The sequence below is a fragment of the Cuculus canorus genome, chromosome 16 (genome assembly GCF_017976375.1).
Source record: "Cuculus canorus isolate bCucCan1 chromosome 16, bCucCan1.pri, whole genome shotgun sequence".
Lineage (NCBI taxonomy): Eukaryota > Metazoa > Chordata > Aves > Cuculiformes > Cuculidae > Cuculus > Cuculus canorus.
This window is the reverse complement of record NC_071416.1, coordinates 2,282,433-2,307,031: the sequence shown is the minus strand read 5'-3', so window position 1 is coordinate 2,307,031 and position 24,599 is coordinate 2,282,433. Positions and strand designations below refer to the sequence as shown.

The 24,599-nt window shown below is 50.4% G+C and overlaps 2 protein-coding genes across 2 annotated transcripts in view; both read right to left on the bottom strand.

Moving 5' to 3' along the window:
- LOC128853848 (hydrocephalus-inducing protein homolog) overlaps nucleotides 1-8,942 on the bottom strand; it is a 67,624-nt gene extending 58,682 nt beyond the window's left edge. Inside the window, exons 1-5 of the mRNA XM_054081839.1 lie at nucleotides 8,791-8,942; nucleotides 7,215-7,308; nucleotides 4,379-4,478; nucleotides 2,851-2,969; nucleotides 867-1,090 (exon numbers count right to left, since the gene is read on the bottom strand). Of these exons, the coding sequence (XP_053937814.1) occupies nucleotides 867-1,090; nucleotides 2,851-2,969; nucleotides 4,379-4,478; nucleotides 7,215-7,308; nucleotides 8,791-8,942 (689 nt within the window). The remainder of the gene's footprint in view (nucleotides 1-866; nucleotides 1,091-2,850; nucleotides 2,970-4,378; nucleotides 4,479-7,214; nucleotides 7,309-8,790) is intronic.
- Nucleotides 8,943-17,690: 8,748 nt separating this feature from the next.
- Nucleotides 17,691-24,599, bottom strand: part of LOC128853847 (hydrocephalus-inducing protein homolog) — a 39,245-nt gene continuing 32,336 nt past the window's right edge. Inside the window, exons 17-22 of the mRNA XM_054081837.1 lie at nucleotides 23,993-24,145; nucleotides 21,655-21,893; nucleotides 20,598-20,853; nucleotides 20,253-20,387; nucleotides 18,671-18,814; nucleotides 17,691-17,870 (exon numbers count right to left, since the gene is read on the bottom strand). Of these exons, the coding sequence (XP_053937812.1) occupies nucleotides 17,691-17,870; nucleotides 18,671-18,814; nucleotides 20,253-20,387; nucleotides 20,598-20,853; nucleotides 21,655-21,893; nucleotides 23,993-24,145 (1,107 nt within the window). The remainder of the gene's footprint in view (nucleotides 17,871-18,670; nucleotides 18,815-20,252; nucleotides 20,388-20,597; nucleotides 20,854-21,654; nucleotides 21,894-23,992; nucleotides 24,146-24,599) is intronic.

The window sequence follows — 24,599 nt, the reverse complement described above, 5'->3', positions numbered from 1 at the left end:
TGGCACCAGCCCAGGGGGTGATGCTCAAGTCCTTGTGACAGCGTTTGCTGCAGAGCCCCCAAAGCCCCTCATCAACACTTTTGCAGCTGCAGAAAGGAGGCAAAAAGGAGCCCTTTCTGCACCAGTGCTGGGAGGACAGCTTGTCCCAACACATTAGCATGAGAGATGAAGCTGAGGCTGCTGCTGCTCATTTTGTACGGATTATTAACAGAGGATTTTGAAAACACTGCTTCTGGCTGCAGAAACGTCCCAGGCTGGCCCAGCCCTCAGCCGTCTCCCAGGCCCTGCTGGCCTTGCTGCGTGTTCAGGTGGGACATCTCCGACCATCACTGCCCAGAGCTGATACCATCACCCTGTCTGCCAGTATCCACAGGGAAGTGAGCTCCCCGAAAGAGTCACTCCAGCTCCTGGGAGCCCAGGCTGGGCAGCGGGCAACTCCACATGTTTTCCATGTGGCCTCCAGGAGATAAACTTTTTTTCAATCATGGGCAGAGTCATTTCAAGCCCTGGGGTCTTCCCACAGGTGTAGAAAGGGTCACAGAAGGAACCTGCTGCTGCCAAACTCTGCGCACAGTGTCCCGGAAAGTCACAGAGCCACCCTGCTCAACCATGAAGGCAAAGCTTGGGTCTCCCACAGGGACCCACGGCTTTCAGAGTTAAAGTGTACACTGAGAGCAGCAGAGACACGGTCACTGCCCCTCACAGGGAACCATTGCTGCATCTTGGCTCTGATCCCAGCCACCCCACACTAAGACCTTAGATATCACCTTTTTTACCACTGCTTCACCATAAAATGAGGTTGGTGGGTGACGACTGCCCAGGGAAGGCTACAGATGTGCCCATCAAGTTCCTATATCCCTCCTCACCTGATAGTCAAAGTCACAGGCTCAGGGGATCCATTTACATTGAATCTGAATTCTTCTGTGAACTCCCCCAGGATGGTGGAACTGAAGGAGATCTTGATGATTTGGAGCCTGTTTGGTGAAATGAGACCTTCCTGAGGGAGAAAGGTGAAGCAGGAGCCCAGAGCTGTAGTTGGAGGCTCCAGGCTGAAGAAAGCATCAATGGCTCCTTTGTTAAACAGGATCATCTGCAGCAACAAGAAAGCGAGATAGAAATACATAAGGAATCTTCCTTTCTACAGAAGGCCGATTTGTGTTTCAGTAATCACTTAACACCCGCAGAAGAAAGAAGCCAATGAAAATACAAACAGGACAAGTTTTGCCTTTGGGTTGTTTTCATGCAAAGCAGTGATAACTTCACACAAACAGAATCCTGCTGGGTTTATCGCACTAACACGGAGGGGTCCACTTTGCCTTGCAGAGCAGAGGCCGTGCCCAGCATTAGCTCATCGATGCAGCCCTGCCCCTAAGAGCCCCCAAAGGCCAGCTGCCACCTCACCAGCGACTCATCCACAACAGCTTCTGCTGCAGATGAGTCGGGTCCTGCCAAGGGCAGAACGTATTCAGCTTCCACTGCAGCTGACGAGTTCACTGCCTATAGCAGACACCTCAGGGCCGCTCTCTGGCTCTGCTGCAGGACATCAGGTTCCTTTTCTTTTTCCTTCAGTGTGGCAGTTTCTCAGTCTTTGCTCAAACAGACACATCAGGAAAGGAGGAGTGGGAGGTGCAGAGCTGCTCCATCTACTCCAAAGATTTTCTTTTCCCTAAATACTCACAGCCACTGCTTGTGAATTTACCATGAAGAGAATAAACCATGAATTCAGAACCAAGCCCGTTTTGTCAAACGCTGGGGAGATCAGCTGCCTCGAACAAGTGACACAATCCCGCAGCGTTGTTTGAGACTCAGCTCTTTTCATGTCAGGCAAGAAATGCCTACACCTGCCTGCGTGCTGCCAGGCACCAACAAACCCACCCAAAGCAGAGCTGTAACACTACCAGTTGTTGCAGGGGAAACCCTGCCATTCCTACTGGTGGATCTCTCTGCTTTGGATTCCCGTGGCCTAATTTTTGTCCTTGCAAAATCTGTCAGAAAAATTGAGACAGAAGTAGAGAGATGTCCCTTATTCTTTAAGCTTCTTTAAGCTGCTGTTGAAAAGATTCCTGTACTCCCTCTCTGAAACAGTGAATTGCGAACTGCTCTCTCCTCTCACATTTGTTACACCTTAGTTACAAATTGCACTCAGGGATCCTATGCTGAGCTGAGGTTTAGCTCCGGTCTCGTTGCTTAGTGCAGCACTGATAGCATCACCTACTTACTCACACTTTCTCAAGTAATGAAAAGAATAAATTGATGGAGAGAATTAGTAAAGTAGCAGCATTAAAAATGCACACAGAGCACCATATTTTGATAAGAAAACACCTTAATGTGTGAAAACACCTTCCCGGACACTGTCAAGCGTTTATAAGCACCTGGCATGATGCATTGCCCCATTTTCTACCTCTTTCCATTGCTCCATCTTATTTTTTTGCAGAAGACTCAACACCAGGGCAAGGCGGGGGTGGAGAAATAGGCAAATATGGAGAAAGTTTCTTTCCTGAAATGCTTTGCTCTCTTTAGAGCCAGAGGTGTTCCAAAGCTGAAGTGTCTTTTTAACCCAGTGTTGCTTTCGTGTGTCAAAGAGGTTTTTTTTCCAGGAAGCCTCCCAGCTGACCTCAAAGGGAGGTTGCCCAAAGGCAGGGACCAGGGCTTCACAAACAACATACGCATCTTTCAGAACCCAGAAAAAATCATCCATATGCTGTGAAACCTCTCAGACTTCACTGTTACGTCACTGTTCTCTGCTTACAACTGCCTGAGTTGCCAGAAATCCTGCAGGTCCATGGGGCTCCCAGCTGGCCAGGGAGCCATCAGGATCCATCCTAGCCCCTGTGAACCCCTACTGCTCACCTCATAAGTCTGCGCTGATTCAACAGAGACCTTCCCGATGTCCAGCTGGTCCAAGTCAGAGCAGAGCTGGGGCCCTATGCCTTCCCCTTTGATGCGCAGGGGCAGCCTGGTTTCACGGCCTGGGGAGAGAGAGACTTCTGTTTCAGTGCAACAATTCCTTCTGTTATCCTGGATTTTCCAAGCTGCCTCCATGCTAGTCCCCAACTCCAGGCCGGAAGGGACCAGCTCTAGATGCTCCAGGGGAAGATGCAGGACCCTTCTCTTCCCTCAGGTACTGTAGAACGAGAATTTAAATCTCAGTAGGAATAATGCCCTGGCACATCCTGCAGCGGTCACACTCAGGCATTGCTGCCTTCCTTTCAAATAAAGAGGGGTGTAGGTGGCCCAACAGCACAGGACCTTGTTGCTGAGTTTCTTCACTTCTGCTTTCTGACACCCTTCCCTGTGTTTAATGACGGGCTTTGAATGTGATTCTCATCTGACCACACCAACAAACACTTTTACACAATGCAGGTCAACTCTGTCACAAGGTAAGGGACAAATTATCATTCCGGATTTAGCATCTCCCTGCAAAAGTGGCTTAGAAAGGGGTTTCACAAACTGTAACTCAATACAGTTCTGTGTGCAGACAAACCCAAAAATCAATTTTAAGTGTCTGTGCCCTGCACCGCGTGCTTCCTTCCAGCACACAAGAGACACAACTTTATTTGCATGAATAAATAAGAAAGTTCATTTTGAGCTTATGTATTTCTCAAGAGCAAATGTTGGCAAACCCATGCACTGACTGTTCTGAGATCAGCGATCCAAACTTGTAGCCACGCATCCTAGAATCATAGAATAGTTTGGGTTGGAAGAGACCTAAAAGGTCATCTAGTTCCAACCCCTCTGCCATGGGCAGGGACATCCCACTAAATCAGGCTGCCCAACACCCCATCAAACCTGGCCTTGAACACCTCCAGGGATGGGGCAGCCACAACTTCCCTTGGCAACCTGATCCAGTGTCTCACCACTCTCATGGTAAAGAAATTCTTCCTAACGTCTAGTCTAAATCTGCCCCTCTCCAGTTTATACCTGCTCCCCCTGGTCCTATCCCCACAAGCCTTTACGAGAAGCCCCTCTCCAGCTTTCCTGTAGCCCCTTCAGGTACTGGAAGGTTGCTATAAGATCTCCTCAGATCCTTCTCCAGGCTGAACAAGCCCAACTCTCTCAGCCTGTCCTCAAAGGGAAGGTGCTCCAGCCCTCCAACCATCTTTGTAGCCCTCCTCTGGACCCGTTCCAACAGCTCCATATCCTTCTTACACTGCGGATTCCAGAACTGGACACAGTATTCCAGATGAGTTCTCAAGGTATCCTGAGGGATCTCCAGGTATCCTGAGGGCTACTTGGAAACTGCAGGGATGGTGGGCACATGCCAGCACGGCCCTGCTGGCCACTGACCCTTCCTAGCAATTACACGTGAGCAGAGTGGGCTGGAAGACTGCTTGTGCCTCGCCTTCCCTGTGCCTGAGAGGAGACCAAGGAGCCATACCTGAGATGTCACAGTAGACCATTTGTTTGTAGACTCTGGCTTCTTGGGGTTTAAAGATCACATTAATTTCAACCGAAGAATTTGGCAAGACATCTCCTTCCTAAAACAGAAGCAGACAGCAGATCATTTATCTTCAAATGTTACATTTCTTCTTTTCAGTCCCAGCCCTGGAGCCTGTATTCAGAGAATCAGCACAGAGCAAGGAGCCAGCAACACTTTTCAACAAAATTTATAGGAGAGCTTGGAAGCAGCTGCAAAATAAACTTTCTAAGTCCTCTACCTGTACCAGCACCTCGTAGAGGTATTTGGTTAAATTTGGGCTATAGAATAGGAACCAGACTGACTCAAACTCCAATGAATCAAGCAGGATTTCTTCAGAGGTAAAAGGTATGAGAACCAGGGACCTCGCTTCTCCAAACCTCCTGCTGTATCCCTGTGTCACTATGGCTACGTGAACACTTGGACTCAGATCAGAAAAAAATAGCAAATCTAATGGATTTTTCCACTCTCAGTTACAAAGGTGTTGCCTCTTCCACCCTTTTCTTGCATGTATACAGAAGTGCACAATGTACCCAAGTGAGCCACAGCAACTGGCACCCAGCAGAACAAGCCCTCCTGCTGCGGATCAATGGAGAACAGGCTCCTTCCCACCCATGGCTGCTTCTGCCCTGTGCCAGGAGCAGTCAGCCAGCACACAGGCTCTTCCAGCTGACAGATGACCTGAGAAAGGAGTAGAGTGTCTCATGCACCTTGTTTCTCTCTGCAAGGCGCACACGTTCCTGTTCCCATGAACATATGCTCAAACAAGAAGAGATGGCGTTTGCTTACACTTCCACACCTCTTTCAACAAGAAAGCTCTCTTCCTTGACATACTCTTGCTCAGGGTTTTAAGTTTGCACCATGCTAGCAGTCTGTTTGCAGTTGTCTTCTGCTTCCTCAAGCTCTTCTCCCTCTGCTTCTCTCCCACACTGCATCCCAGCACTGGTGTTCAGGCCTGCAGAGCCTTGCTGCGCAGTTTCAGAGACAGCCCTGCCTTGTAAAGGCTCTCACTCACTTCTTGCAACCGCTTTAAATAAAGGCACTGCTTGTATCCCCTCAAGCCCTGGCCTTACAAATGTCTCTTTATGCATTGTTGACATCAATATATGCACCTCTGGCAACTGTAATGCTCCTGTACCAGGAATGAGGAATTCAGAAGGAAACAAAAACAATAGTCCTATTTTTCTGCCCTCCAAGTGAGGCTTTGACTCTGCTTGCTGCTGGGCAACCTCAGTGCCTTCTTCAGAAGTCTTGAACTGATGGGAGCCTCCAGCACTCCTGCAGCATAAATATTAAGTGACTGTAACTCTCTCCATTGATTCAGCGCTGAGAGCTCAGAGGGCCATCCGCACAGAAACCACCGAGCTCTGACACAGGGTGTTATTGGGCTGCAGCTGCAAATAATTCCCTAAGGCACAGTCTGCTCCGAGTCGACAGAAGAGAGGGAAGAACAGGTAGAAGAAACCGTTGCCAACACCAACAATGACCACGACATGAAGAAAAGAGAAGCCTGAAAGCATAAAGTCACCTGGATCCCTCTCAAAACCTAGAGCAAACAAATTCGCCAGATCAAACATACTTCATGTTTCGATCCAGGAAGTAACTGGATGAAGATGAAGCCTTATGACACGACAACACACTTGCTTTAGAAAGCAAACTGGGGGATCAGCCTGCAACCCACAGTCAGCGTGCTGGATATCAGAGCCTTTGGGTGTCACAGGGGTGCTGCAAGGCCATCATGACATGGAGTACCAGGACTCGGTGCTGTGGGACTGCGCCTCAGTGCACTTCAGGAGCTCATGAGCAGGTTAAACAACTTGTGGACACATAGTCTGACTGTAATGAAACAGGACCCCTGGGACGCTCTCCAGAACCAGCTCTGACACGCTACAGGATGCTCTTAGTGCTCAGCTGAACAACTCCCACGTTCTACAAGATTCCTGCTGCTCTCATGATCACATCATGCTGCTGTCAGCTACAGTGGCATGAAACTGCCATTATGCTGACATAGGTGGCTCTCAGCCTTACAAGGATGACCAAAGAAAACATGATCCCCTGCCAAAAGGGGGAAAAGAAACCCCATTTCACCTATTTTAAAAGGAAGAAGAGGTTATGATTATTCTAGCATCTACTTCAAGATAAGGAGGGATTTTGTACTGCTAGGCAGCAGGCATTCTTCCTCTCAGACCACGCAAATACTCAGAATCAGGGCTCTGCTTGAATGAAGGACAGGGGGCTTTGCTTGTGTAAACAGAAAAGCAAACTATTTTCTGTACCTACGTGCAATAGAACTCAAAAAGTCCATTGGAACCTGCCAGGCTTTTGTCCAGGTTGCATGAAGTGAGTGGTATTTCCATGATTACACCTGGCTTGAATTTGGCTTCATTTCCACTGACCATCTCATTTTTCAGGTCAACATGTGAACTAAGAGTGCTCGAACACCCATACACGACGTATAAGGCGTGGCCTTCCGCACTGCAACTGATACCTCTAAATACAGTACCAGAGCAGAGCGGACGGGAAGAATGCCCTCCCTGGCCCTGCTGGTCTCAAAGTTTTGGATGCAGCCCAGGGCACCGTTTGGCTTTCTGGGCTGCGAGCACACATTGTCTCCTCATGTGGAGCTTCTCATCCCCCAGTACCCCAAGTTCTTCTCCTCAGGGATGCTCCAAAACCATTCTCTAGCCAAACTGGATTTGTGCTTGTCTTTGTGTCTCCAGCTTGTCTCAAGACACTTGGCCTTGTTGAACCTCATGCGGGCCCACTTTTCCAGACTCTCCATGTTCCTCTGGATTACCTGTTTGTCCTGCAGGTGCAGGGACAGCTGTTTCAAAAGCTTATCCAGTATCTCGGGCATGGAGAACATCAGGTCCCAGCGAGGCAGGGCAGAGCTGCAAGGCAGAGCGCTCTGTCAGCAGGGCAGCCTGGGCCATCGCAGCCCGGCTGGCGGCCGCCCTGCAGGACGTGGACCTTGCTGTCCGCTGGCCTGGGCAGGAGGAGAGGAGCAAGGCCTGGCCCTGCACAGGACAACCTCAAACATCCACCCCATGTGGCTGAGGGCGCTGGGCAAACGCTTCCTGACTCCTGCCAGGCTTGGCTCTGCCACTGCTTCCCTGGGGAGCTGTTCCAGTGCTCCACCGCCCTCTGGGGGAAGAGCCTTTTCCTAATGTCCAGCCCAACCCTCTGCTGATTCCTCTTCCTGCCACGCCCTCACATCCAGAGAGAAGAGCTCAGCGTCTGCTCCTCCTCCTCCTCCCCATGTGAGGAAGCTGTAGAGCATGATGAGGTCCCCTCTCAGTCTCCTCTTCTCCAGGCTGAACAGACCGAGGGGCTTCAGCCACTCCTCTTACTGCTTCCCCTCTAAACTCTGCAGCAACTGTGTGGCCCTGAGCTCTGGGCTGGCTTGGACAGCTTTGGCTGCTGCAGGGCTTTTGTGGGGCTGGAATGCGTGGTGGGAAGGAGGCTCTGCTTCCCAGGGGGGTCCTGAGGTTTTACGGTCGTAGAGTTATTGGATGGCTGGAAGGTACTTTAAAGCCCATCCATTTCCATCCACCTGCAGGCACCCACTGGATCAGGGTGCTCCAAGCCCCATCCAGTCTGGCCTGCAACACCTTCAGGGATGGGGCAGCCACCACTTCTCTGGGCTACCTGGGCCAGGGCCTCCCCACCTGCACAGAAAAACACTTCTTCTTAAGATCTCATCTCAATCTCCTCTCTTCCAGCTCAAAACCATTCCCTCATCCTCTTCCTGCACTCCCTGACCAAGAGCCCCTCCCCAGCTTTCCTGGAGCCTCTTTCCCTACTGGAAGCTGCTCTAAGGTCTCCCTGGAGTATCCCCTTCTCCACGTTGAGGAACCCCAATGCTCTCAGCCTTTCTGCTTATGGAAGGTGCTCCAGGCCTCGGACCATCCTCGTGACCTCCTCTGGACATTCTTGGCTCTGGCAGCCAGAGAGTCTCCAAGTCTCTCTCCCTCAGGGAACAAACCTCAAGGCTGTTCAAGGTGGTATCTGCCATTTGGTGGAAACATCTTCAACAATGTGGTGGCCACTTGACTGGGACAGTGTTTGGTCATCAGGAAAAGTAGCGACCCTGTGATCTGCCGAGCTGACTCCAAGCTGAGGTGTTCCAGGTTTTTCTCAATGCATGTCATGGTATTTGGTACCTGGAGGGGACCCAAGTGAGGATGGTGCTGCCCCTGGTGCCTCAGGTGCCCTTTCCATCCTTCTCTGCTGGCTTCTAGTGGCTTTGGGTGCCCAAGATGCCTGGGTTTGGGAAGGATGGAGTCTGGCAGGGCTCATGGACAGGGTGACTTGGCCATGGGCCACCTGCCTTCACTAGCCAGCAGGCAGGGTCACACATGAACACATCCCACGTGAGTTTTATCGCCTCCCTCTGAAAGACGCTGGAGTTCCTCTTCGCCTCAATGGCCATGAGGACAACGTCTGTCTTCTCCGCTGGTCGGAGATATCTTGCAAGTACTATGGAGGAAGGAAGCAAGGTCAGAGGTGTCCCGGGAGGAGCCATGGTCGTGCTGTGCAGCTTCCCAGCAGCGCCTGCAGCAAAGCCAGCAGCAGGGGCTTTGCTTACACCAGTTTCTTTGCCCACATGGATTCCTTTGCTCAAAATAGTCCCTGCTGATGCAAGGAACAAGAGTCCTGGGGAGGGAGGAGCTCATTACTGTAAGAATGTCTTTGGCGAGGTAAAAATGCTCGGGATGTTCCTCCTGGAGATTTTCTGCTCCATCTGTTGGCATTTTCCTGCCTGAAAAATGCAGGAAAGACAGAAGAGTCATCAAGGCCTCCTCTGATCTCCAACAAAGCCTGCAATGAGGAGCCCTGCCCTAGAAGAGCTCACAGGCTTTGAAGCTCGGGACAGATCTTGTGGGCACACCTTGTGGCCAGGTAGGAAGGCAGATGCCACCATCTGTGCTCCAGAAGAAGCTGGTGAGCAGCCCCTCATTCCCAAGGAAGATGGGCACCCTCCCTGCATGGCACTGAGCTGGTGCCATGCGCTCCAGAGTGTATACCCCAAGGGGAGGAGCAGCTCCTTGGAGCCCAACTCGTTGCAGATCCTAAACCTGCAAGATATTCTGCATCTCCTCGTTCGTCACTCACCTCTGAACGCACTCCAGGACCTCAATGTCTTTCTTATAGTGAGAGGCCCAACTGAACACTATAGGCATGGTGCAGAGTACAGAGGGAGAATCATTTGGGACCTGAATCCTGACTCCTGAGCAGTGCTGGGGGCTTGAGAAGAGCTGGGATTTTGGGGAGAGATCCCTAGGATCTTGGAGTGAACCCCTTGGAGGGGAAGATTGAGCCCTTTGGAGGGGAGATTGAACCTTCTGGAGGGGGTTGAACCCTTTGGAGTGAGGATTGAGCCCTTTTGAGTGGGGATTGAACCCTTTGGAAGAGGAATTGAAGCCCTTGGAGGGGAGATCAAGCCCTTTGGATGGGGGAATGAACCCCCCCACCTTAGGGAGGCCCTCAGAACCCCCAGCTCTGGATGCATCCCGTGACTGAACCAAAGCAGACACACACCCCTTACCTCCCAGCTCGTCCCTCTTAAATCCCCTTCATTAGGGCTTATCAATCAATTAATATTCTTGCCTCCTCCTTATCCCTCACCTGCTAGCTGCCCCCCCACCCCCCCAGCTCAATCCAGTTTAGCCCCATCTGCTCACTGGTAGGGCCTGGGGTAACCCCGGGGGGAACAGGACACTCCCACCTGCAGGGACCCTCCCAGTGCCCCCATGTGCAGACACCCCCTCCCAGGGACACGCCAAGGACGCCCCTGTCCCCAGAGCCCCCCCGAGGGACCCTTGGTCAGGGCCCGCCTTCAAATCTGGAACCGTATGGGGGTGCAGGGGAGTCTGTGGGGGTGCAGGGAGCTCCCCGCCCAGCAGCCACAGCTGCGTTCATCCCTCCTCCCCTCCCATGTCTGTGTGCCCAAGCCCTGTCAGCCCCGTCCCGGGAAGGCCCGACACATGCGGCAGGCAGAGGTGGGCAGGAGCCTCCTGGGCACAGGGGATTTGCCAGGCAGACAGTTGGTAGCTGGGCCGAGCTTTGCCCCAAACCCGGCACTGGCACGCATTGTCCAGGCGGGACCAGCCGCCTCCCAGAGCTGCTCCCTGCTCTGCGCTTGCCAATGCCGAGCAGGAAGTCGCCACTGTGGTGGGAGATGCTGCCTCGGTGCCCTCTCCCCAAGCAGCTTTGCTCCCATCGTCCTGTCGGGAGTGTCTCCTTCATCCCCACCAGCCTCTTCCTCCTCAACACCACTCAAATCCAACCGTTGCCTTGTGTCCCAATCCCCAGGGTGTGCGGGAGCCTCAACAGGGACCCGGACACCACAGCCAGTGGAACTGGAGCCAGGAGGTGCACACGGAGATGCCCCCACAGCCTGTCATATATAGCAGAGCTGGGCCGGGAGGGATCCCGGCATTGGAGAGGAGAGTGGGGGGCACAGGCGTCGGCAGGGTCACCGTGTGGGACAGAGCTGCTGCTGCCCACCGAGACACCTCCAAGGGCTGTGGGAAGGGCCGAGGTTTCACCTGGCTCTGTGAGAAGGGGCCTGGCAGAGCACTTCAAGGGCCACCTGATCTTCTGGACGGAGTCCAGGTTCTCCTCCTGCAGCCAATGGTGCTTCATGTGGGCGTTCTGAAAATTTATCTTGGCAAACACCCTGGAAGTGGGAGAAGAAACTGGGAGCTCTTTAGTCCAGTAAACATCATTAGACCAAGCTCTGCTCTTTTGACTTCTGTGTCTTTCCAACGTGCGGTGCAACAGTTTCATCCCTTCACTCTGCCGTGCCCCTGGCTGGGGGAATGAGGGTGGTTAAGCAAAGCAGAGGGTTGGGTTGGAGAGGGTTGTACATTCCAAAGGGGCAGGGTTGATCCTCAAGCATGGGGCTTCCAGAAGAAAGGTGAACGCTACCTTTCACACTCTGGACATCGGAAGCCACTCTGAGTGTCTCTGCTTCCAGGGAGGGATGAAGACCCACTCGGATCGCTGGTGCCACTTCCTGGGGCTGCCAACAGCCTGTAAGGCAGAGAGCCCAAATCAATTCCTGCTCCTCCGAACGCTGAGCTGGAGTCAAACCAGCCTGAGCCACCTCTGAGAAGCTCAGGCCATCCGGACACATTCCATCCCACAGGAAAGCCGAGCAGCCCAAGTCTGCTGAACTCCTTTCAACACTAAATAGCCAAAATCTGCTTTAATTTGCCTGTGAGGATGGGGGCAAACACAGCCCTGCATAGAAAAGCCTGTTTATTTACACTGCCCCAAGGGGAAGAGCACTTCCCTCCCCAAATTCCAGACAACAGCTCTAAACGGTCACACTCTGGAGCACATAAGTTACACAGCTGCCCAGTTTCTGCCACAAAATCAGTCATCCTGGGACCCCAATTTCCCATTACTGGCAAGGGACGTTCCATCAATCCCCAGGCAGAGACACATCACCAGCAGTTCCTCTCACGGAGCGCTGGGATGCGACAGGATATCCCTGAAAATCACCAGCACCGAGATGAATGCGAGCAGAATTGTTAAGAAGGGTTTAGGAATGCTCTTATTAAAGAGGAAGGCTGCCAGCCCTTAGGAACAAACACCGTACCCAGGAAAAGCTCCTTTTTGTCACAGTGTAAACTGGGAAGTGCGGCTCTGTCCTTTCGGAGTTCTCAAAACTCCGGCAGAATAAACTCTGTGAAGTACCCGCTGCACTTTTCCAGGAGCATAGGGAGATGTTTCCCTGCGGAGCGGCGTCTCACGCAAATCCCCAGCACTTTCCCTACCCGTTCATCAGTCCACCCTACTGATCCTGCTCTCTCTCACTTCTCGCTTCTGCCTAAGCTGAGCTGCAAACACCACCTTTTTTTCCCTGTGTAGGAATATTCCACACACTGGGAGACAGTCTTGTTCCGAACCTGTTGTGAGACTGATAGAGGCAGTCGATAACAGGAACACTGCAGTCCAGCATTGCTCACACAGATACACAACATGTCCATCTCACACAGTTTTCCTTCTCCCGCTCTCTCCAGGTATCCCAATGAAACATTGCTAAGGACGCTCCAACATGCGTAGGGGTGAGATTGGACAGAAAACAAACTTTCCTATCCAAAAAAAGGCTCCAAGGAAGGGTGGGAAGGGCAGAACTGCACATTCCATGCAGGTGGGTGCCATAATATTCCATTGTTGATTTAATAGCTTTGGTGGTTTTTATTGGAGAAAGCCCTTTGGAACAGCCGCTCCTCAGGCTTCCAAGTGTCCGAGCCTGGCGATAACCAGCAAGGGATCAGATCACTCACAGGGTAACCAGCACCATTTATTCCTTGTGGATCGACATCTCTCCTCCTTCAGAAGGGAGCAACCAGGCGTGGCCAGGAGGATTTGACGTTGTTTCCAAGCACTTCTCGTGTTGGGAGTCACTGGCGGCCATTGCATGGAAAGCGGCAGCTAAAACACAAGGATGGAGCATTCCCCACACTGGAAAAGCCCCGAATCTCTAAAACCCAAGGCTTTGCTACCGCTTTTCCTGCCCTGGTCCTTCACACACACACCCCCAGCACACTGTGAGCTGGAGCCCTTCACGCTGTGGCATCCTGGGAGATGAATTCTTTTACTCCATGGCATGTGGGGATCTGGATTATTTGAACCTATGGCACATTCAGAGCTGGGTTTCTTCGCCCCATGGCATGCACGTTACTGATGCCCTTCTCCTGGTGGGATGCTGGGAGCTGGAGTCATTTCTTTGGTGGCATGCTTGGAGAAGGAGTGCTTCACATCACAACATGGTGGCAGCTGGTGTCCTTCACCCCATGAAAGGCTGGGTGCTGGAGTCCATCACCCCAAAGCATGCTGGGAGCTTGTTCATTCTTTGGAGATGGTAACGCCTTGTATTCAGTGGGATCTGTGCTCAACAGAGGTGTCTTTTTCTATAATCCCCTCTGTTCACCTACAAGGTGACAGGCAAGGTCGGGCAGAGATGGAGACAAAGCTCCAAATTACAAGAGGTTTGACTGTTGTGAAGTTTCATGATGACATTAAAATTAGATCTTGAGAAGTAATAGAATATGCATAAGATTTCTGTGGAAATTTATCCATCTGCATGTAAGTGGGAAATCTCTTCTCTCCCAGCTCCTGCCTCACTGCACATGATTGATGGAGATCACCCCTTGTGTTGCCCAGGGCTGATAAAGGGCATTCACTTTCTAAAGCTCCTAGTCGTGTTTGAGAGAGCTGATTTGTCGGCATTTTCGGTGCCACCTGGACACCTGAGGGAATGGCAGCGTAGAAAGATAAAGTGACCTGGCTTCTAGAACAGAACCTGCCCAAGCCCCTCCACTAAAATACCTACCTCCCCAACTAGGGTTTGTGTCTCCCCCCAGCAGCGACTGCTGCGGCTGCACTTAGACCAAAAAAAAAAGAGGAAAAGATAACAGGTTGAAAGGGAAAGAGAGAGAAATAGTTGATAAGGAGAGACAGAAAAGATGGAAGGTAGAGTCACCACCTTCTCTTTGTATCTCACTCTTTGTACGTGGCCACCTTCCTACTTGGTCTGGACAACGGCAGGTGCTTCGTGGCTGCAGATGTGTGCTTGCCTTATAAACCCTCTGTCCCTGCCCCTCGCACACTCGTACGAGCTATCGCGAGGTTCCACATGCCCTCCCGCACAACCCCTCCTGGGATACTTTGCACAGGGACAGAGTTGATCAGCAGCACAGTTGACTGGAGACATTTTAACCCATGCCATGCCACATGACCTTGGGACTCTATATCACCCCACTGCTTAAACAGATGCGTCTATTTCTCCTTCCGTGGTGATGCGCATGCAGCCATCCTCTTTGGGGGTGCATTGCGTATAGCACACAGCAGGAGAAAAGAGGGAAGAGAAAGAAGAGAGTGCATGGCTAATCATGCAGTGGATGGTTGCCAGGCCCATCATCAAAAATATAAATCCAGCAATTAATGTTAGTCCTGTTTTTCCTCAACCACGCCCCTCACCCTGTGAGTCCCAAAGATCGCAGGACAGAGTGTAGCCATGAATGCAGTACTCAGCCATCAAACCAGCTTTTCGGCTGCATCAGGTGAAACAGTTCAGCAGTTTGTTCCACTGCTTCTTTCATCTTGGCTCCAGCGTTTGCCGAGGTAATAGTATTATGGATGCTGACACAGCATTCTCCAGCAGTAAGGTTCAGCATTCCGTAGACCGCGTTCTCTTTTAGCAAGAGCATATCTGAGGCCAGATGGTTTTGTAGTGGTATTTTTTGAGGCTTGTTGTATCTGTAGGTTCTGTTCCCCAAGTGCCTTTCTAGTCCAGTTACCCAAAATATGCATATGCCATGTCATGTTTTCTAACACAAAGTGGTGTCACTTTAAGGTTACATAAGGGGTAAAAACCTGTTAAAAAAAACATGCTGACCGATTGCCTGGTGGTATAATAGTCTGCAAATGGAACCCTTGAGATCACTCTGGATGTTCGGCCGGTTTGTTTCTCTGAATCCACTTGTGTGGAATGGTGAAATTAAAAACTCAGCTGGGGCATAAGGAAGAGATACCCACTGCACACTTTAGCTCAGTATGGTATTCTCATGTTAGGTACCAGTAACATTTCCCATTGGAGCATTCCCAAGCTACCCCAAAGGGGGCAGGATATTTACTGGTGTCACATTTCCATTTATCTGTCCAACTGAATAGGATGTTTACCAGTTGTGTGTTGAGGGGGATCCCGTTCAGGGGAAAACGTGGCTGGGGAGCACCGCATCGCTTCTCATAAGACCTATCTGTCATATTGCAAGCAGTATCATTATGTCTCCATCCTGCTCACATATACCCCCAGCAGATGGATATCTCTAATTAGAGTTCTCAAGCTATTAATAAACCTAATTTCAGGAGGTTCTCCCAGCCCATCTTCACAAGTACTACCTTTAGAACAGTTAAAAATGGGACTATCGGGTCCATGGGGAGGAGGTGAAAAGTAGAGATGATGATGTTTCCTACCCTGTTCTGATCAGGTCCGCAATAATTTTTTGTCTCTCCTGGCTGAATTCTGCTGGTTTGGTAGGGAAAGGCACCAAGATGAGTTCCATGATACAGTGTCATTACCTTCGTAATAGTCTGGCACATGGAACGGGTCAAATATGAGGTCCCACAGAAAGGTTCCACATGTGTGGTTCTTTTCCTGAGTGTTCAGTTTTATGGGACCACTAATTCTGGTAACATTCCCACCGATGTTCACAGGTGCTCCAAAACTCACAGTAATTGATATCTGTGTATTTGTGCAATTCTGCCTGAATCATACTCTATGCAGATTTGATTCAGAATGAACATTGCAAGTCTTGAATGCTGAAGTCCTAGTGCCACACTTCCTTGCCAATGAATTATCTGATTCCCTTCTCCCCCTTCCCCCAATTGTCACTTCCCACCAATCATCCATGAAGGATCCACAGGTGACACTGTAACATTTGAAGAGGCTGAACCAGTCTCGGTTCAGCAGAAAGAATCCCAGGCCTTCTCGGGCTGATCTAGGAAGGGCCACACATACACCCTGGTCTCCATGTCCCCACATTCCATGGTATCCTTGGATTAGTTCCCAGGCAAAGTTAGGGGTCTCAGCTTTCAAGGGTTACAAAAAATATATCAAAGCATGAAACATTCTCATATTATGGTGCGAGAGGTTAGTGAGTAAATTTTTTTTTTTATTTTAAATGATGCTCTTAAACTTCTGTTGCCATCAAAAACAGGAACATAAACAACATCTCAAAACTGCAGCAATACAGAGAATTAACAGCAACATAAACCGCCGGCAGCTGCCTCTGCTGTTCCTGATCAATAGCCATCCTGGTGAAAATCTGTATGGGAGACAAGAATGATGATCCTTTCAGGTCGGGTATTATAAAGACGGAATAATCCGTCTGCTACTGATTTTATGCTGACATGCTTGGTCATCCACAGCGACTGAAGAGCTGGGGTTTAGAGGTGTCTTCAAGGCAGCGGTACTTCCCCAATAGTTGGCAAGGTCACAAGAACGGACTGTTCAGCTCGGTATGCTGGTTCCACCAGAATAACCCGGGGGGTCTTCTGTCACCTTTGGTCTCAGTCAAACAGGAGGAGGGGCAGAGCAGAAGGAGGTAAAGTTTGGGACATCCGTTGGCCCCTCATTTATCATTTACCCAGGTCATTGTATCAGAGAGGCAAGGGGACCAACCTACCTCGTGGGGCTGGAGACACCACTTTAAGAGCCCATCGGCTCTCTCAACAAGCACCCACATGCAGAGCACCCTTGCCCACCTCCTCTGAGCCAGGTCCCCATTCTCTGAACAAAACTCTTTACTGTAATATTATTTGTAATGGCACCACTCGGCGCACAATGATTAACTTTGCTCGGATTCCTAGGGCATCAGGGAAAAATCCTTTGCTGCTGTAATTCAAACTGCCCAGACTGGACTTTTGTACGACACAGAGAGGCCGTAGAGGGAGGAACTGCTAGAAACATATTTATAGATGTGCTCCAGCATGACTGCAGGATTGCTCTTGGGCTTGGAAACCACAGCCCAGCACTGGATGGCCCTGCTCCAGGGGTCATTCAGACAAGTCCTCTCATCAACATCTACAGTGGTGCCCGAAGCTGCAGCAGAACCCACCCTTTTGCTGTAAAACACTCATAGCTTGTTCGCGAACGTGGCATGTAGTTTCACAGGTGAAAACACTCTTCACCAAGGTGGTGTTTGTCTCAGGCCACAAAGGTCTGAGAAAGCATCTTTCAACACCAGCTTTCCTTCCCAGGAAGACCAGTACTGAGGCTACAACAAAACAGCAGCAAGAGACTGGGACAGCAGCACATCATTGCAGTGGTAGTGCCTGAGTAGGGTCTTCGTATGAGATGACAACAAATAGGGTTGGCAGGGAAGGAAGAGGTCACTGCAGATCTGCTTGTCCAGGTGCCAAAGCATGGCTTTATAGCTCCAGAGGTAAAGCCGGATTATAGTTTATGGGCTATGGGGAAAGAGGTTGGTAGTGTCTTACAGCCCCAGCTTTTGGCTGGAGAACGTTGCCTCCTCCCCAGCATCAAACTTGTGGAGACCACCTGCTCCCTGAGCATCTACCCTTCCCACAGCTGGGAGGTGATCTTTCCACAAAAAGATGAAAGCAATTGGTCACTTCCCAGGCAAAGAGCCTTGGCCTTTGCAAAGTACAAACATGACATCAGGAAGAGAGGAGCTTCAAAGAGAGGGCTAAGGTGCACATAACTCATCTGGCTTCGATGGTCCACGGCCGTGGTTTAGGTCCAGAGATATGGAAAGTAGACTTCTCCCCGAACAGTAATCAGCGTCTCCTGAGGGTGCTCAAGAAATCGTATCTTCAGAGCCTTCTCTACTGTCTCCATATTCAAAATCTCTTCATAAACAGGATTAAATCTGATGGATAGATGACATTCCTCCCCTACCTCCAGCTTCACAGGCTGCAAGCAGATGAAGAGTATTAACCCCCCAGTGTGATGAAGTCCCAAAGTCTGATGGCATAAAATATCTAAGCGCTCAAAGTAGGACCTCCACGTGGGCTTCTCCTTTCATTTTATTACAGTGTGTGCCTGCTGCAAGCAGCACAAGACTCTTGTCTGAGACCATCTCAGGCTCACATCTCTGTGCTCTGCATTGATACAAGAGGGAAATAAATCTTGTTCTACTGAATTATGGACCCACAAAAGCTGTGTGCTTAACCAAATCAGCACTGTGGCAAGCCAGGACCTTTCGCCCTGACTCCAGAGGAATTCCTTTATCTTCACGCTCAACTCCAGCCCAAAGGCACTGCATCCTTACCCTTGCTGGGGTCAGTCACTGGCACGGCACAGAAGTGGTGGCCGTACCTACAATAGGGTATGTTTAGCAGAGTCCATGACCAACAATTTCCGCTGACAACGGGGCAGGTGCCGGGGTCCTCAGCCTTCCTCAAAGAGAGCAAACAGCTCTCACTGTGGATGGCTGCTGGAGCACTGGGATCGCTTCCAAGAGACACCTTTACTACATGGTTGGCCCAGTTGCCTGCTCCCTTCCCTTCATGTCATAGAGCCAGGACCTATTTCCCCAATTTAGGTGATCTTTTGTTTCCTTCAGCAGCCCATTTCAAATCTAATTTAGCTCAGGCCAGTCTACTGCTGACTCTGAAGAAAAAACTTCTCTCCTGGAGGGGCTCCCAACAGAAACGCACCACCATGCTCTTCCTCTTAAATCCCCACCAGCAGAAAGCTCCACGGCTGCTCACCTGAACATCTGCCAGGAGGGGCTGCTGGTCCGCATTGCAGATTAGGAAGGGTTCCTCTAAGGACAAGACAACGCTGAGTGGCAGACGGCAGACATTTTTTAAAGAAAGAGGCTTATACTGGAGACTCAGGACGTTGTTGGGTTGCTACAGAAACAGAAGATGAGAGAAAACAACCTGAGCGGTCACGGACCTCCTTCTCTTTCTGATGCATTTAAAATTTTTCATCTCTATTTACTCTTTCTATTAGTTTGTACCCTTCTAGAAGCTTTTTCTCTGAATATATCAGATGCTATTCATGTTTAGAAACTACAGCATCCCTTGGAGGAACAGGGAAACAGTCTCATGGACAGAAGAGGGAGTAGGACTCTGAGAGGAGGCAGCTGCTTGAAGAATGTCAAAACCAGAGACTGAATCCAGATCATATGTCTATAGTTTCTTATCCTCTCTTGGGTAGAATGACATAAGATGGTTTCTGCTTCAGTACAGTAATTTCTTACAACCTTATTGGCTCTCGTAGCCTCATAAAAAGCAGTGAGGCTGGTCAGAGGAGACAAGCAAGCAGCATGCAGCCCGTAGTGGAGAGCCTGCATTAGCCTAAGGTTAGCATTGAACATGCACGCACAGCCAGCTAGAAACCTCGACGGTCTGGCTGCAATGTGACTCCTGCTGCCCTCGCTACAGTGACAGGGTTCCCTTTGGCCTCCAAGCTAAGCTCAGCCTAAGCTGTTTATGCACTGTTCTGGGCTTCTTGCATGGTTTCTATAAACTAGGGAGTGTTTGGGAAATGAGTTCTGTATGTATTGGTATCAAACAGCTGCAGTGTTGTAGCACTTGAGAAACTGGACTGCGCAGCATCAAGCAGAGCACAGGCAGACATCAGGGGTGGCTGAAATGCCTGCTCCCAGGATTTTGCATTTCTCTCAGTCTCCAGGAACTGGAGGAGATCCCTGAAAACACAAAAACTAAATCATAAAATAGCCTCTTTTTTTTTCAGACACCTCGCAGGAGACGGAAAGATAATGCAGAAGTCAGGATCCAGAGACTAAAGGTCCTCTGCTCTCCATTGGTGCTCTCACTGCAGCTGAACACCCTGAGGCCCTTTGAAGAAAGTGAGGCTTAGGAAAATGCAAAGAGCTTGCATCCACATTCATGGCAGAGAAGGCAAAGAGAGACAAGAGTTAACATGTTTTCCTCATCGGCCTAAGGAGCTGACAGGAACCAAGAGCTGACAGTTTCTCTCAGCTTCCCTACAGGATCAGTGTTCAGACTTCACTATGCTTTGGAGCATCCTCAGAAATACCCCTCTAGGAGTGTGTCTCTCTACAGGTGGCCATGATCCCCCCTTGGCGGAGCAGCTGTCACTGACGTAAAACTGAGATGAAGAGTAAAAAGCAGTCCCATCTCTAAAAACATCCTCAGGTACTTAACAAAACACCTCAGAAAGGCTTTAGCATTGCTCAGCTGCCGTGATCTGCTCTCCCACTCACAGTGCCAGCACACGAGGTGGCTGCGCAAAGCCCATACTGTTCTCGTGGGTCCCACATGTCTCATCCCACTTTCTGCAATCCAGAGCCTTACTCACCCAGAAAGTGACCTCCCTGGAAGACACTTGCAGAGCAGGAGCAATGAACTCGCATGTGACATCCGCTTGCATTATCAGTTCCTTCCCGGCCTTGCTTCCCGTGACAGCGTGACACAGCAGCTGCTTCTTCACCACCTGTGTGTTAGAGTTGTGCATCACCCAGCAGGAGTGAGCAGGGCATCCAGAAAGCACATTGCATTTGCTCACCACCAACTGTGGACTTGTGTCATTGAAACAGTTTCTGGAAAGTACCTGCCCATCTTCTCAGGCAAGTGTCAAGGGGCTGCAGAAGTCCCAGTGGAGGTGATCTGATGGGAAAGACTTGGCCCTTGAGGGGAACCTCACCTGTGGAGTGCTGGAAAAGGCTTCCAGCACCACCTCCATACTCTCATCTGGCATCAGCTGCATCCTCAGCGGTCGAAGATTAAACACGGGGCAGGCAGATTTGGGGTTCTGGGAGGAACCTTTGCCCTTGGTACTACTGAGGGCAGGGAGACGATGACGCTGGCGAAACGTGGAACAATCTTCCATTGTCCAATAAAGCAACTGGGTGCGTCGTCCTTTGTTTGTTACCTTGAAACGGTGACAGCAGGTAGCCAGGCTAGAAGGGAAGCAGAGATGGAAAATGTCATCAGAGCTGCTTTTTCCCAAGCAGCCACCCAGCTTCAGTGCCCCAATGACGTTATCTGACTGCACACTCAGCAATAAAGCCACCTACAAAAAGGCTGACCAAGCGTCCAGTCCCAGCAGGAGCCAGACCTTGGCTGCCCCTAAGCTTATCCCCACCCAGCAGATGGTCTGTTTGTGGAGAGCAAGGAAAAGCTTTGTGAAGAACATCATCTCAGTTGCTGCTGACAGACCATGACCAGCCTTTGGTCCTGAATACTCGGAGAGTTTTTCTGAGCTGCTGCCTGCAGGTCATGCTGCATCAGGTGCCAAGATGGCCAGTCCTGTCTGGGAGCAGATGGAGGAACAGGTTCACTGCCATTTCACCTTCCCCTTGGGAGCTGCCTTCCTCTGAAGGTGCTGTTTGGGAACTGCAGGGTATAGAGCCTCGATCTGGTGATCTGGGCAACGCTTTAGATTCGTAATGTGGCATTTTCCAGCCGAAGGCTTCTAGAACCTGCTGTAGCCAATAAAAATTTGGAGGAAAGAAGTGAGGAAATAAATGTATTCTAACTACGAGCAATTGAGAGATGATTTAGCAACAGCTTTCCGTTTTGGTGCCTTTTGAGGATATCTACCAGCTTTCACATGGCCATTCAATGTTTCTGAAGGAATTCCTGTGGCTTTGGTGAAACGGAGCCAGGACATGGAGCACTGAAGAGCAAGGCTGAAGGACTACAGCAAAATTCCTCCTTGCTCAACCCACAGGAGGAGCAGGAGCTCAGACACACTCTACCTGAAGTGGGTCCCCAGGTTGAGCTCTGGAGCAATGGGTTTGTCGATAACAATGGTGGTGCCAACGCCAACAGCCTGGACGGGGATGACATAGCTCCGGCTGTTCTCTATGAACACCTTCACCTCATCGTTGAATTTCTCGGTGCCATCCAAGTTCGCTATGACAGCCACAGCCACCTCGGTGTTGGGGGGAATCACTCCTTGACTGGGTTCAATCCTCCAGCGTGAGTGTTTGCCAGCCTGTAAGACAAGCCAGACACTAATTGAGGAGGGAAAACACAGACCCTGGTCTCTTATGGGGTGCAGGAAAAGGAAGGACTAAAAATATGAGGTAAAAATCAGCAGGTTACTTTTCCTAAATCTGAGCTACACTCTCTGGAAACAGCAACTGTGGGGGAACTTATACAGCCCGTATTTTACCCTCCGTTAACAGAGATACCTCATTTACTTGGTCATCTTCAGGAGGAGGCTAGGATGGCGAGGATAAGACAAGCTTGAGGGCAGGGAAGCAAGAATTTGATGTGCTTTCAGGGTCCCAGCAGCATGTGTGGGTGCCCCAGCTACAATAACTCCTTCGGTTGACTGTGCCCTGCATGGAGAGCAGGTCAGGTCTGCATGCCTGCATCTCAGCATGGAGAATACCAAAGGCATCAAAATGATTCCAGGCACTGGCAGAATTTATAAACCCAGCTTCATTTAATTTCTCCTCTAGAGCTGCAGATGAAAGTCTTAAAAAAAGCAAGATGAGAACGGGATGGAGGAGCATTGGCACAGGGTGAACACTGGGGCCTCACTGACAACACAGGATCCCACCAGCCCTCTGTTGCTCTCCCTGCATCCTGTGCGTAGCTGATCGTGAGCCTCAGCAGCACCCACTGCGTTGCCACCAGCTGAGGGCCACCCAGACAACACATTCACACCCAGCTGGTGGCGGTCAGGTTTTCATTGACATTCCTGTGCATCTCTTCCTCTGGTCGTGCTGACACAGGGCAGCTCGCTTGTAAAGGAAACCTGACATTTCTGCTCCAGAGGTGAATCTGCAAGTGTGCCTTCTGCCAAAGTCCATCGGTCACAGCCTGGCAACAAGCACGGCAGTACATTGTACCCAAGAAACTGTTACTGAGGAGTCATGATAGGGTGTCTCGAGGGAGCCAGACTTTGAATTTCTCAGGGTGACCCAGCAGAGACCCACCATGCCCTGCCAGGCCAACAGCCCACTCCAGAGGAGCATGGAGTCCTCATTGCATCTGTTAGCACTTGGCGTGGGTCCAGGGGCAGCACCAAAGAGGAGACCTGCCAGGACCAACAAGCTCTGCTGGGCCAGTTTCACTCAGGTTTCTAGGTCAGCTTCTGCCTACACTGATCCAGGCTGTGTCCCAGGGACAAGAAATTTCTTGGACCCACACTAAAAAATCCTCCCACTTTGAAGACCAAAATCTAACTTCTGACAACATCCCTGCTCCTTGCTCATCCTCGAATGCTCTGCAAAACAATGCAATATCTGTATGCACTGGATAGACAAAAATAGTTGCTGATTTTGTCCCTGTAAGAGCTTGTGCTATTGGGCAGCAGAGTCCCTGTGTGCTAGACAATGGTGGGAATCAATCACTTCATCAAGAAATTCAATGCTGAAATCATTATCTTCTCCCAGACGACTTCTCCTGTGAATAAGAGCTGCCACAGCTTGGTTACCAGCAGCATTTGAGAGATGGATGGGCACTGACCTCAGGGATGGCTGAGGAGCCACCACACTCCATTCTCTTGAAGCTGCTTGAGGTTAGCAAGTTAAAGTGATTGGGTCATTCTGTCCTTACACAAGAGAAAAAGAAGCAGGACTCAGAAAAAGTAGGAAATGACCAAAGAAAGATCCTTTGTCCTCTCTGCCTTTCTGCAGGGAGATCAAAAACTTCCATTAATACATACAAAGCTTTTGCACTGGTCAATGTGGCAATAATCAGGCACTTTGGGAAACAGGAAAAGAAGATGGCAGTGGCAGCAAGAAGGAGAAACAGCCAGCTTTTCCAGCAAGTCACATCAGTCCTCTGGCTAAGCTGCAACAGCTCCTTCGTCTTGACCTACTGCTCCAGTCTTTTCTACCCAGGAAGAAGGCCAAGCCTCCCCTTGCTGGATCCAGGGGATGCTCTAACAGGGCAGCCTGGCAGCTGGGAGAGCAATCTGACAAGGAAAAGTACCTCAGACAGACACAGGATGCAGTGGACGAGTACAGGATGACACACTTGTGCCGAGGGTCACAGATCTACATTTTGTATACAAAAATCAAATCACAGGCTGCTATGGATCAGCCATTTTTGTGGGAAAATAGCCCCATGGAGACTTACCATCTGTGCCGTGAAGGACGCAGGGATGATGGTTTGATTGGAGAGGCGGAGAGTCCGGGAAGCGTCTTGTAGCACTTGGATACTGCCGAAATTTATTTTACTTGGCCGGACATAGACAACTGGTCCTTCTGCAATGCTCACCAAATGGATTTCCTACTCCAGGAAGCCGGTAGGAAAGATCAAAAAGAACAGGGAAAGTTTAAAAAGGTCAGACAGCTCTAAGGGTACTCCTAGACCAAGGATAATTACTGCTGTTTGAAGATTTCAGTGTTTTAAGACTGAAACAAAAGGCCTGGAGCAAGCGTAGAACTCGAAGCAATCCCATCTGAAAGCCACAGATTCCTATTACCAACAGATGAAGAAACCCAGTTTCCCATGCTTGCTTTCTTACAGCTCCTCCATGCATTAGCTTTCCTTCCTCTCCCCTCTGCCTGCTCTTCTGGATGAAGAACATCTGTCCCAGCAAGCAGCCGTAGTGTGGGTGACCGCTTATTCCGATAGCGAACAGCTGCCAAACCCCCTGCCTGTGGCACACGAGGCTGCCCGGCCACCAGCAGCCCCTCAATGTAGGAGATGGCACACACCAAATGGAAGCTGGCACGCAGTC